Source organism: Ranitomeya variabilis, chromosome 4, assembly GCF_051348905.1.
Source record: "Ranitomeya variabilis isolate aRanVar5 chromosome 4, aRanVar5.hap1, whole genome shotgun sequence".
In the NCBI taxonomy this organism is placed as follows: domain Eukaryota; kingdom Metazoa; phylum Chordata; class Amphibia; order Anura; family Dendrobatidae; genus Ranitomeya; species Ranitomeya variabilis.
In genome coordinates this window covers 416762429-416775450 of record NC_135235.1, presented here as the reverse complement: position 1 = coordinate 416775450, position 13022 = coordinate 416762429, and the positions used below count along the sequence as shown (strand labels likewise).

The following is a 13022-nucleotide window of genomic DNA, read 5'->3' as shown; positions in this document are numbered from 1 at the left end:
GATCCCTTACACTGAAGGAAGCGAGTGTTCTGACAGATTTGTATCTTTTTTTGCAGGTCACTTAACTAGATAATCTTCATATAGACATCTGCAGCTGCAAAATGGTAGAATTTTTTTTTAATGAAGACTATTTAAGAAGGAAATCAACAATTAAATTAATTCAGAAAGTATACTTGGGCTTGAGAGCAGTTTCCAAACAGGACAATGCCTTTTCTTCGGTGCTGATTGAGAGTCCATATGACATAAGAGGGCATAAGGTGAAAGTACTGTCCCAGCTGGACATATTCTAGGGAATCTGTCAGCAGGGTTTCACCCCCAAAACTATTTATATGCACATGTAATTCTTTCATAAACAAGGTCAATAACCTTACCTGGCCAGTCCGTTCCTCCATTACTGAGAAATCAGCATGGGAATTGATATGCAAAGGAGGTTAAAGAACTATTTGTAGATCTGAGGCCTCTGTCACTCCAGTTCTATTCCCCACCCACGCGCTGGACGAGAAATAGAGCTGGAGTGACAGAGGCCTCAGATCTACATCCTTGTTTACAATAATTCAATTGCTGATTTCTCAGTAATGGAGGAACGGGTGGATATTGCTTGTCTTTGAAAGAGCTACATGTGCATATAAATAGTTTGGATAATAAAATGCTGCAGAGAGATTCAGTTTAATATGTAGTTTTGTGGGAAACATTTGGTATAACTTGTATGTTCCTAGAAGCTGCACCCAATAAATGAAATGCATTCTACTGGGAGTGAATATGTGTACTAATTCCAGCTGGGTAGCCATATTGATCGTTAAACCTACTAGCATTTCCTTTCATGGGGCTTTGTATTATAGATGAGGGTATGAATGGTGCCAGATGCAAGAAAAGATGTAGCAGAAAGTAGTGAAGAAAAGCTGAGAGTGATATTTCTCTAGTCAAGTATGAACTTTCTGTGTCCTCTTCTCAGCCCAGACTGTTTTGTGCACTTCTCCCGAAAGCTCCATCAGAAGAGAACAGAAGATCCTCCAGATGAGGTTACCAGCGCCCAGTGATGCCCCAGACTGCCTTCCTCCGTGTCTTGCTGGTACTGATAGTGCTGTGCCAGGTACAGGAATAAATGACATATATGATTCTGCTTCTTTCATTATGTGCCCAGTGATGGTTCAGAAGACGCAGATTGAGCAGTGTTTCCTGGAAGTCCTCCAACTGTGCTCATGGGGGGAATGACCAGGAGTGCAGGTCACATCCTCTGTGTGAGAGGCAGACGTGCACGCTCAGCGACATGCATCATGCATGGATGTAAATAGGACTGACAGTTCACAGACAATGTCTTTCTAATGACTTGCAGGCCTCGTGAAGAAGCCACATTAAAGTGCATTGCTGTTAACAATTCATATTATCCTTCCAAATTTAAATTGTCACTCCCGTCATAAGTCAAAATGGAGCAGATTTCCTATTTATAAAGGGTGAGGAGCCTTCTCCTCTGCTCACTGTCACCCCTTACTCAGTAATTATTATTTCATTTTTAAATAATTTGATTTATTTTCTGGTTGCACTTATTAATGAACCAACTAGCAATATCATAAAGGGTTTATTCAAAGTTGCGGCGATAAAACCTGCATAAAGAAGCAAGCATTTTCCTCACAATTTGTAATACAGCAATAGGATTTTCATAACTAAAACATCAAAGTTTAGCTTACCTTAGATAGGATCACAAAACAGCATAAAACAGTTCAGAAGAGAGATAAGGCATCAGGCTCAGTGACAGATTCACTGTTAACTCATTCTCTGGTACATACATTTTTCTAAATTTTTATTGACATCCTATCTGAAAAATTATTTGCATAAAAAAATGTATGAATTTACAGAAAAATAAAGCAGTCAGTCTTCTAATCAATAAAGATGTTGTACATGTTAATTACCAGTGATAACGGTTGTGATAGATTGGGCTAAACGTAAAACATTTGTCTAGTTGCCAAAATATGACGACAGAAAATATTATTACATTTTTCTTAGATAAACAAAATAAACTTTAATGATCAAAAAGGCGACCATGATACATGTGTAGGCTATATACAAAGTAGAAATAAAGGCTGTGGTCATAGGTCATGTAGGTCATGTTTTGTCATGATTTTATTCGGTTTTGCAGTAATTGCTTTGTGGCACTTTTGCTGGTTTCGCCACATTTTCCACATAGCACAACTATGTATTGAAAAGTACCTCTATATTTTCACACACACGCACACACACACACATATAAGTATATATATATATATATATATATATACAGTATATATATATATATATATATATATATATATATATATATATATATATATATATATATATATACATACACAGTGGGTACAGAGAGTTTTCATACCCCTTTAAATTTGTCACTCTTTGTTTCATTGCAGCCATTTCGTAAATTCAGAAAAGTTAATTTTTTTCTTTTTTCTCACTAATATACACTCTGCACCCCATCTTGACTGAAAAAAAGCAGAGCTGTAGCAATTTTTGCAAATTTATTAAAAAAGAAAAACTGAAATATCACACGTTCATAAGTTTTCAGACCCTTTGCTCAGACTCATATTTAAGTCACATGCTGTCCATTTCCTTGTGATCCTCCTTGAGATGGTTTTACTCCTTCATTGGAGTCCAGCTGTGTAGCGCCTCCAGCCTCTGGACACTATGCTGACAGAGCAAACCTTCTTGCCACAGCTCGCATTGATGTGACATCCTGGATGAGCTGCACTACCTGAGCCACTTGTGAGGGTTGTAGAGTCTTTCTCATGCTACCATAAGTGTGAAAGCACAACCAACATTCAAAAGTGACCAAAACATCAACCAGAAAGCATTGGTACTGAGATGTGGTCTGTGGTCCCCACCTGCAGAATCACTCCTTTATTGAGTGTGTCTTGATAATTGCCAATGATTTCCATCTGTTGTCTATTCCATTTACACAACAGCATGTGAAATTGATTGTCAAACAGTGTTTGAATTCTCAGAAGTTTGATTTATTTGGAGTTATATTCTGTTGTTTAAGTGTTCCCTTTATTTTTTTGAGCAGTGCCACACGGTCCCTCAGCGTCCTCCCAATTCAGCTCTGCTACGGTTAGTCCTTCCTTAGTCTGTTTTGCCCCAGACCAGAGAATTTCCATGCCAAAGACAATTGCCACTTGGCAAGCGACCTGCCCTTCTGTACTGTACTTCGTGGTGACCTAGCGTACTCCTGTCCCAAGCTCACTGCTTCTGAGAGTTCCCTCAGCCGTTTCGGCTGGTACTGAGGGCATCTGCTCAAGCTATAAGCTGCCACATCATGGAGCTACCTGTGTTCCGGTCCTGTCACTGCTTCTGTCTTGATTCTCCTTTCCCGCTGCTGTACTGGCCACTGCTGCTCAGGCCCGATGCTGTGGATGGCTGGGCTTCTCTCTTAGCAAATGTTGCGTGGTCACTGCTATTGCCCTGGGCACTTAAGCCTGTGTGAACTGTCTGGGCACCCGGGCTCTTCTGACTCAAATGAGGAAGTTCTCCCTCTCTTAGCTGCAGCTGACCCTCCTTCCTAACTATTTCCAGTGCTATATCTGAAACTATAATGTACCCCATCTTGTGGCTAAACTTGGATAGTAGACTTTCCCTATGACAAACAATGAACCTCTTCTTATACAAAGCAGTAATAAATACGTACATTATGACACATACACAATAGCAGTAGACAAAGGGTAAAACATTACATTATACATAAATATACACTACAACATATGGTACCGGGATGAGCAAGAATTGCAAGGACATAGTTAAAGGGGTGGGGGCATTCACAATCTAGGTCACCCCTTACAGATGCATACGTCCAAATCCCGTTTTGCGGGAGATGCAGACGTAAGTCCCGACAGAGTTACTGTACGGGTGCTGGGACACAATGTGAAAGCACCCTAATGGCATAACAGGATGAAGGATATTTGAACAGGAGCAGCCACCAATCTCAAATGGCAATTTATTTTTTGATTACCCATATCACACACAGTTGTGCTCAAAATTTTACATACCCAGACAGAAAACACAGTAGTTTGACAATAAATGGCTTCACCCAACCACTAACCATGAGTGGAGAAAAAGTTTTGGTGTTATCATTCTTATTCTTTGAAAAAAGGCCAAGAAAGCAAAAATTCGACCGGGGTATGTAAACTTTTGAGCACAACTGTATAAGGTGTTCAGATAACGTGCTCATATAAGGCGTTATCCCAGCATGCTCGTGTGCTATCAGAATGGCTTTGAAAAATATGTTCGAGTCCCTGCGGCTGCATGTCTCATGGCGGCCACAGCACATGCCGGGATTGGGCTGTTTGTTAGAAAATCTCTACATGTGTTGCTACTGTGGAACTGGAGCACCCACTAGGGCCGTGGAGATACTCAGTACCGGGCTGGTTCTTAAAGGGGATGTTCCACGGCCGAGGTCGCCAGTGCGACCGGGCCCAGCGGGTCAGGGGCCCGGCAGGTCAGAGGCACCCAACACCATGTTGCAGTGCAGGAGATTCCTCCTGCACGGCAACAGTCCGAGGCGTATCTAGGGGGAGGGGGCAGCCGGGGCACGTGAGAGACAGGAAGCAGCTCCAGTCATCACGGTGAGACAGCTTCTCATGCTCTGCACTCTGCAGCTCTGGGACAGAAGGCGAGAGCAGGGGGGAGGTGCGGGACAGAGCCGCTTTAGTCAGGAGAAGCTGAGGAGCTGCAGCCGGTTTACATCAGCCACCCCTGTACCAGAGAGGGGATTGTGAGTTGTGTATATGAGCTGGTATCTGGTGTGTGTGTGTCTGATATCTTTAGTGTGTGTGTGTGTGATATCTGTAGTGTGTGTGTGTGTGTGTGTGTGTGTGTGATATCTGTAGTGTGTGTGTGATATCTGTATTATGTGTGTGTGTGATATCTGTAAGTGTGTGTGTGATATCTGTAGTATGTGTGTGTGTGATATCTGTAGTGTGTGTGTGATATCTGTAGTATGTGTGTGTGATATCTGTAGTGTGTGTGTGATATCTGTAGCATGTGTGTGTGATATCTGTAGTGTGTGTGTGATATCTGTAGTGTGTGTGTGACATCTGTAGTGTGTGTGTGTGATATCTGTAGTGTGTGTGTGTGTGATATCTGTAGTGTGTGTGTGTGATATCTGTAGTATGTGTGTGTGTGATATCTGTAGTATGTGTGTGTGATATCTGTAGTGTGTGTGTGTGAGACTGGGGCGTAACTACCACGGTCGCCGCTGCAAGCGGCTCTGGCAGGTCAGGGGCCCGTGTGTCCCCTTGAGCCTGTCTCCCTTGTCCCCTTATGCTTGTGTCCCTTGTCCCCGTGTGCCAGTCTCCCTTGCCCATTAGTCCCTGTGTGTCCCCATGTGCCTGTCTCCTTTGTCCCCTTGTGCTTGTGTCAGTCTCCTTTGTCCCCTTGTGCTTGTGTCAGTCTCCCTTGCCCACTAGTCCCTGTGTGTCAGTCTCCCTTTCCCACTTGTCCCTGTGTGTCCCCTTGTGCTTGTATCCCTTGTCCCCGTGTGTCCCCTTGTGTCAGTCTCCATTGCCCACTAGTCCCCTTGTGCCAGTCTCCCTTGTCCACTAGTCCCCGTGTGCCCCTTGTGTCAGTCTCCCTTGCCCACTTGTCCCCGTGTGCCCCTTGTGTAAGGCTCCCTTGCCCACTAGTCCCCTTGTGTCAGTCTCCCTTGTCCCCTTGTATCAGTCTCCCTTGCCCACTAGTCCCCTTGTAACCTTCTCCCCTGCCTCCTAGCCCCCATGTGTCCCCTTGTGCCTGTCTTCCTTGCTCCCTAGCCCCCCTATGTTACCCTTGTGCCTGTCTCCCCTAACCCCCTTGTGCCCTCTCCGCTGCCCCCTCATCACCATTTGCTCGTGTCTTTCTCACTGCCCCTGTATGGAGGGGCTGCATTATACTATGAGGGGGGCAGCATTGTATTCTTTGGGGGTTACATTGAATTGTATGGCAGGGCTGCAGGGGGGGGAACCCCATTTGGAAGTTCGCATCGGGGCGCATAACTTTGTAGTTACGCCACTGACGGCAGCAGTGACCCGGTCTGTAGCCCTGGACATCCAATAGCAGAGTCAATTAAATGAAAAGGGGTATTGTAAATGTTTGTGACGCCACTTGTGGTACTCAGCAATAAAGGTGCTAGCCAATGCTGCTTCAGAGTCTGCTGGAGCTGATGGTGATGCTCCAGAGTTGGTACAGCTCTCCACAGGCAGAGCTTTAGTCCCAGGGCACTTAGGTTGTAAAAGATGAAGATGTTGATAGTGGATGTGGTGCAGGGGGGGTGGCGCAGTAAATAAGTGTGAGGACACAGCAGGGTGCAGTTTCCAATGCTTTACTTACAGTTCTTAGTTGCCCCAGCCAGGGTGCTGTGTCCTCCGGGTTTGTGGTCCAGCCAGCTCTCAAGCAACTTGGGTGCACTTTCCAGAACCCCCTTTCTATGTTCCTTGCCTGGCTGTCTCTTCACGCTGGCTTCGCCTCTCCTGCTCTGCGCCTGCCACAGAGTGTCCCAAGCCAGCAGCCACATATCTTGTCGGGCGGTGAGCTCTAGTCCCCCTGGAACCTATCCGGCTGCCTTTTCAGCGAATGTGTGCAGATGTGGCTGTGCTTCATGCAAAAGCCACAGCCTCTGGTAATCCAGCTGAGTCCTTTGTTTCTCCACTAAAATGGGTCTGGTCCCCTGACTGCAACCTGGTCCCTCCACCTGACTATGGTCAGCATGAATATGAACCCCACGGGTGGACTTCTCACTACCCGTGCCTCTAGGACCCCTTCCTTCTCTTCTTTCTTTAGCTTCACTTTCCTTCAGTTCCCTCTCTCTTAGGGAACTTGTTTCTGTCTGCCTTGATCTTTCTGTTTCCTTTCACTCTCACATCTGCTTTCCTCTCTTTCTCCCTGCAGACTCCCTGACTCCACCCACACCCTCTACCTATATATCCCCTCCTGTCTGGGATGAGGCTATCCTCCCTAAGGGTACGCCCAGGTGCCCTGACTGAAGTGTCTCGTGTCGGATGCTGTTGTCGGGTTCTGTGCAGTGCCCCCTCCTTACCTGAGAGCGAAATGCCACACCTCTGGCTGAGATGCAGTACTCTGTGGCGATTGGACCCCAGGGGTGCCACAGAAGGACTGTGGGACATGCAGCTGCGGGAACTCGAACATATTATTTGAGCACACCGAAGTTACTCGGTTAGCACATGAGCATGCACGGACAACACCTTATCCCAGCTCGTTCACTCATCAGTAATAACAACATAATATTAATTTAGGCACACTAGTGAGATCATGAGGGAAACCATGTCCTGGCAATAGCATAGTTAGCATAATAGGGAGTTGCTATAGGAAAGGTATGCCATTAATGAGTAATACCAGAGCCTGGAAGGAACACTACCCACATATTGTCAGTATAACTGTCTTGCAAATTTATGGATATCTTGAACACTCAAAGATTGTTAAAAAGAATGTTGAAAGGAATGACAATCCTCAGTTGCTTTCTCCCCTCTCCACCATAGAAGTACAAGTCTGACCAAGCATAGACTGACTGGGTGTTCAGTAATCTCATGCTCCTTGTTGGTCTAAAGTGAATGAGTCATACAAAACTGAACTATTCTTTCAATCAAGTTTTAAGATAAACAGTATAGCTAAGAATTTTTTGTGATTTTTTTTCCTATGTCACTATCTACTACAAAAATTTGTAAATCTTGAAATTTTATCTCTAGTCACTGAGTCTCAGAGAAGATTGGCGCTTCCTGACTTGTACACATCATTTTTCGGCAATCATCTCATTATTATCAGAGGCAGAATCATAGCAATGGATAGCAAAAGAGCAGACATTCATAATTGGTGATTACAGATTACTTTTTCATCCTCTCTGCATAATGACCTCTGCGCAGGTCACAGAGCATGCCTAGAGAAAAATCCCATAGACGTTAATGAACATCTGCAGTCTACAGGTTCACCAACCTTTTATTAAACTCTTCCAATTGGCTCCTAATGAGCTTAACTGGCCAGTTCAAAACATGGATCGGTGAAGTAAGAGACGCTCTTACTCCAACAATCAGGTCCTATTCCAGTTTTTAGATTCAATGTAAATCAAAGAGAAAATGTCTCATTTTGTTGCATACACCCAGATTACCTATATTTTGACACTTTAGAAGTATCACGGACACAATATACGTACAATATAAGCTGAAAAGAGATTCGAAACCGCGCTTTGAGGGAATTTGAAGAAACCAGTGTGTGCAAATTGTAACAATAATACTACAATCAAAATTGTGTATCACGATACCTGAAAGCGGAGGAGAGGGGCACATCTGAACCACTGAGGGGCCCACGTAGATTGGATGAGTCTATTAAGTGTGTATCGGTGAATGAGATACACGTGACCATAGGACGGGTAGTGTGCCTCTGAAAGTTCCACTGTACCTCACCGCGCTGAAAACTAGTCCCCTACGGGCCACTGTATTATATAGCTGATGGTAATGCTAAAGTTACTGTGTGTCTGACAAGTGCATAAGCGTAGGACTCACCAGATAGGCAGTGCACTGATCGCCGAGAGCCGGAGGGTCTGCAGCGGCAGGAGGGAGACGGGCGTAGGTGGAACACAGGTGAGAAGGTGCTGCGCAGAGCCAGAGAGACCCCGGCCGGTGGCGTCTCTGGATGCGTGCGGAAATAAAAAGGGAAAAGATGGCCGACAGGACTGTCTGGCGTGTGACGTCACAAACTGAGCTACGGAGCAATACTGGGGCCAAAAAGCGTACCAACGCGTTTCAAAGGAACAGCGTCCTTCTTTATCAGGGTTGCCGGTCTCTGTTGCTCCCAGCTAATAAAGCCAGAGCCCTGTCAATCACCATTGGACAAGTCCGCCCATCACCTCGTTGTATAAAAAATGGTATAGGAAATTACCTGCTGTGAATGAGCATAGGAACAATTGTATATGTGCCAAAGAATGAAGTGCGAGTAAGGGCAAGAGTATATAAGCCCGTAGGGTATAACTTGGATAACGGAGAATGACATATAGTGAGAATGGATTTAATTGCACTACCATTTGTAGATACAGATGGAATAACCAAGAAATAAGTTAAAATGCCTAAATGCATGTACATCTGATAAAATCAAACTTTAATGAAGAATCCAATAAAAAAATTCCAAAAATAAAAAGCGGGACTGAAAGTTAAATGCTATAAACACAAGAAAAGGAGCCAGCTAGAGGTGTATAGGGGGAATAACACTAAAAATGCATAATTGTATGCTAATAAATATATTTTAAAATTCTATATAAAATCCACATGCACGTGGAAAAAGTGCTGCCTAGGCGGTGACCAAAAATAATAAAAAATAAATAATAATATAGAAACCTTTGTATAGAAATCACTTGATAAAACTAATATAACCCCTATATGTGTTTGCCCCAAAGAAATAGAGGGGGATACAAGGGGAATGGCCTAGAATGTATACCTTAAAACGTGTATAAATCTAACCCGTGATTTAGGCCCTTAGGTGCAAGGCAATCTAATGAGAAAATCCAATTGGACTCTATCCTAGACATAACTTGTATAAGATTGCCACCCCGTATATTCTGATGTATTCTGTGAATCCCACAAAAACGAACCCCCTTAGTTGATTTACTATGTTTTTCACTGAAGTGCCATGAAAGGGGGTGGCCTGCAAAACCTTTCTGGATATTAGTCAGATGTTCCTTCAACCGTACCATAAGAGGCCTCTTAGTGCGACCTACGTAAAGTTTTTTGCACGGGCATTCAATGAGATATATAACCTTGGTGGTAAAACATGTGATTTTGTCTTTAATGGTGAATGTGGTCACCGCATCAGAATCTGTAAATATACATTGGCGGATTTTCCTGAAAGACATGTTTCTGCAGCAGTAACAGCTACCGCATGGGGTGAAACCTGGTCCATCATCCCTGAAAGCACTGATAGGGTGTTATTGCCCCGTCACAGGTTTGACGGTGGGAGCTATCATACTGCCCAAAGAGCAGGCTTTACTGAACACAAATCTAGGTACAGGGGGAAGAAGTTCACCTATGATTTTGTCACCCTGTAGGATAGGCCAGTACCTGCGAATGATAGATCTAAAAAGGTTATGTCCCGCATGATATTGTGTAACAAATGGTAACTTCTGAATTTGGTCACACATGCTTATGGGGACAGGGGTGGTGGATACATCTCTGTGGAGCAGGGAGTTTCTAGAGACATCCTTAGCTGCTTGTCTGGCTTGTTCCAATAAAGGAATAGAATAACCCTTGTCCCAAAATTACTGGGTCATAACCTTCGAATCCTTGTTAAAATCCTCAAGGGTCGTGCAGTTACGTCTAATTCTAGTGTACTGGCTTTTGGGAACATTGGTCAGCCAGACGGGTAGTGTTATGGTGACCTGGTGGTTAGGAGCACTAGGAATGACCTGATGAGCAAACTAGTAATACAGGACCAGCTCTGGGAAGTGGGAGCTCTGCTGACCGCAACCCCTAATCCTATCACAACAACTAGAAATAGCCGTGGAGCGTACCTGACTCTGCCTAGACGCCTCTTCACAGCCTAAGAGCTAACTACCCCTAAAGATAGAAAATAAAGCCTACCTTGCCTCAGAGAAATTCCCCAAGGAAAACAGGCAGCCCCCCACAAATATTAACTGTGAGTTAAGATGGAAGTCACAAACACAGGAATGAAATAGGTTTCAGCAAAGGAGGCCAGACTTAACTAAACAGACTGAGGATAGAAAAGGCAACTTTGCGGTCAGCACAAAAAACTATAAAAACCACGCAGAGTGTGCAAAAGAGACCCCCGCACCGACTCACGGTGTGGAGGTGCCACTCTGCATCCCAGAGCTTCCAGCTAGCTTGGCAAAATCATGATAGCAATCTGGACAGAAAACAGAGATAAACAATTTAACTAGCAGGGACTTAGCTTTTGCTGGAGTAGACAGGTCATCTGCAAGATCCAAGAGAGAACTGAACCAGTACTAGAACATTGACAGCTGGCATCAAGTAACGATCTGAGTGGAGTTAAATAGAGCAGCCAGCCTAGAACTAAATGAGGTCAGCTGGAGAAGGAACCTCAGAACCAGCAGCTCCACTCACAGCCACCAGAGGGAGTCCATGGACAGAACTCGCGAAGTACCATTCATGACCACAGGAGGGAGTTCGAGAACAGAATTCACAACAGTACCCCCCCCTTGAGGAGGGGTCACCGAACCCTCACCAGAGCCCCCAGGCTGATCAGGACGAGCCAAATGAAAGGCACGAACCAGATCGGCAGCATGAACATCAGAGGCAACAACCCAGGAATTATCCTCCTGACCATAACCTTTCCACTTGACCAGGTACTGAAGTTTCCGTCTCGAAATACGAGAATCCAAAATCTTCTTCACCACATACTCCAACTCCCCCTCAACCAACACCGGGGCAGGAGGGTCAACGGAGGGAACCATAGGAGCCACATATCTCTGCAATAACGACCTATGGAACACATTATGGATGGCGAAAGAAGCTGGAAGGTCCAAACGAAATGACACAGGATTAAGAATTTCAGAAATCTTATAAGGACCAATGAACCGAGGCTTAAACTTAGGAGATGAAACCTTCATAGGAACATAACGAGACGACAACCAAACCAAATCCCCAACACGAAGTCGGGGACCAACACAGCGACGGCGGTTAGCGAAACGTTGAGCCTTCTCCTGGGACAATGTCAAATTGTCCACCACGTGAGTCCAAATTTGCTGCAACCTGTCCACCACAGAATCCACACCAGGACAGTCCGAAGGCTCAACCTGCCCTGAAGAAAAACGAGGATGGAAACCAGAATTACAGAAAAAGGGCGAAACCAAAGTGGCCGAGCTGGCCCGATTATTAAGGGCGAACTCAGCCAAAGGCAAGAAGGACACCCAATCATCCTGATCAGCAGAAACAAAGCATCTCAGATATGCTTCCAAAGTCTGATTGGTTCGTTCGGTTTGGCCATTTGTCTGAGGATGGAAAGCTGAAGAAAAAGACAAATCAATGCCCATCTTAGCACAAAAGGACCGCCAAAACCTTGAAACAAACTGGGAACCTCTGTCCGACACGATGTTCTCCGGAATACCATGCAAACGAACCACATGCTGGAAAAATAATGGAACCAAATCAGAGGAGGAAGGCAATTTAGGCAAAGGTACCAAATGGACCATCTTAGAGAAGTGATCACAAACTACCCAGATGACCGACATCCTTTGAGAGACAGGGAGATCCGAAATAAAATCCATGGAAATATGCGTCCAGGGCCTTTTCGGGACCGGCAAGGGCAAAAGCAACCCACTGGCACGAGAACAGCAGGGCTTAGCCCGAGCACAAATCCCACAGGACAGCACAAAAGAACGCACATCCCGTGACAAGGAAGGCCACCAAAAGGATCTAGCCACCAAACCTCTGGTACCAAAGATTCCAGGATGACCAGGCAACACCGAACAATGAACCTCAGAGATAACTCTGCTAGTCCATCTATCAGGGACAAACAATTTCTCCGCTGGACAACGGTCAGGTCTATCAGCCTGAAACTCCTGCAGCACCCGCCGCAAATCAGGGGAGATGGCAGACAAAATTACCCCCTCTTTGAGAATACCAGCCGGCTCAAGAACTCCCGGAGAATCAGGCACAAAACTCCTTGAAAGGGCATCAGCCTTCACATTCTTAGAACCCGGAAGGTACGAAACCACAAAATCGAAGCGGGAGAAAAACAGCGACCATCGAGCCTGTCTAGGATTCAACCGCTTGGCAGACTCGAGATAAGTCAGATTCTTGTGATCTGTCAAGACCACCACGCGATGCTTGGCTCCTTCAAGCCAATGTCGCCACCCCTCGAACGCCCACTTCATAGCCAACAACTCTCGATTGCCCACATCATAATTGCGCTCAGCAGGCGAAAACTTTCTAGAAAAGAAAGCACATGGTTTCATCACCGAGCCATCAGAACTTCTTTGAGATAAAACAGCCCCTGCTCCAATCTCAGAAGCATCCACCTAGACC

The 13022-nt window shown here is 45.1% G+C and overlaps 1 protein-coding gene across 1 annotated transcript in view; it reads left to right on the top strand.

Moving 5' to 3' along the window:
* GCGR (glucagon receptor) overlaps positions 1-13022 on the top strand; it is a 172020-nt gene that overhangs the window by 79117 nt on the left and 79881 nt on the right. The window contains exon 2 of the mRNA XM_077251326.1: positions 953-1090. Coding sequence (XP_077107441.1) covers positions 1037-1090 — 54 coding nt within the window. The 5' untranslated portion in view covers positions 953-1036. The remainder of the gene's footprint in view (positions 1-952; positions 1091-13022) is intronic.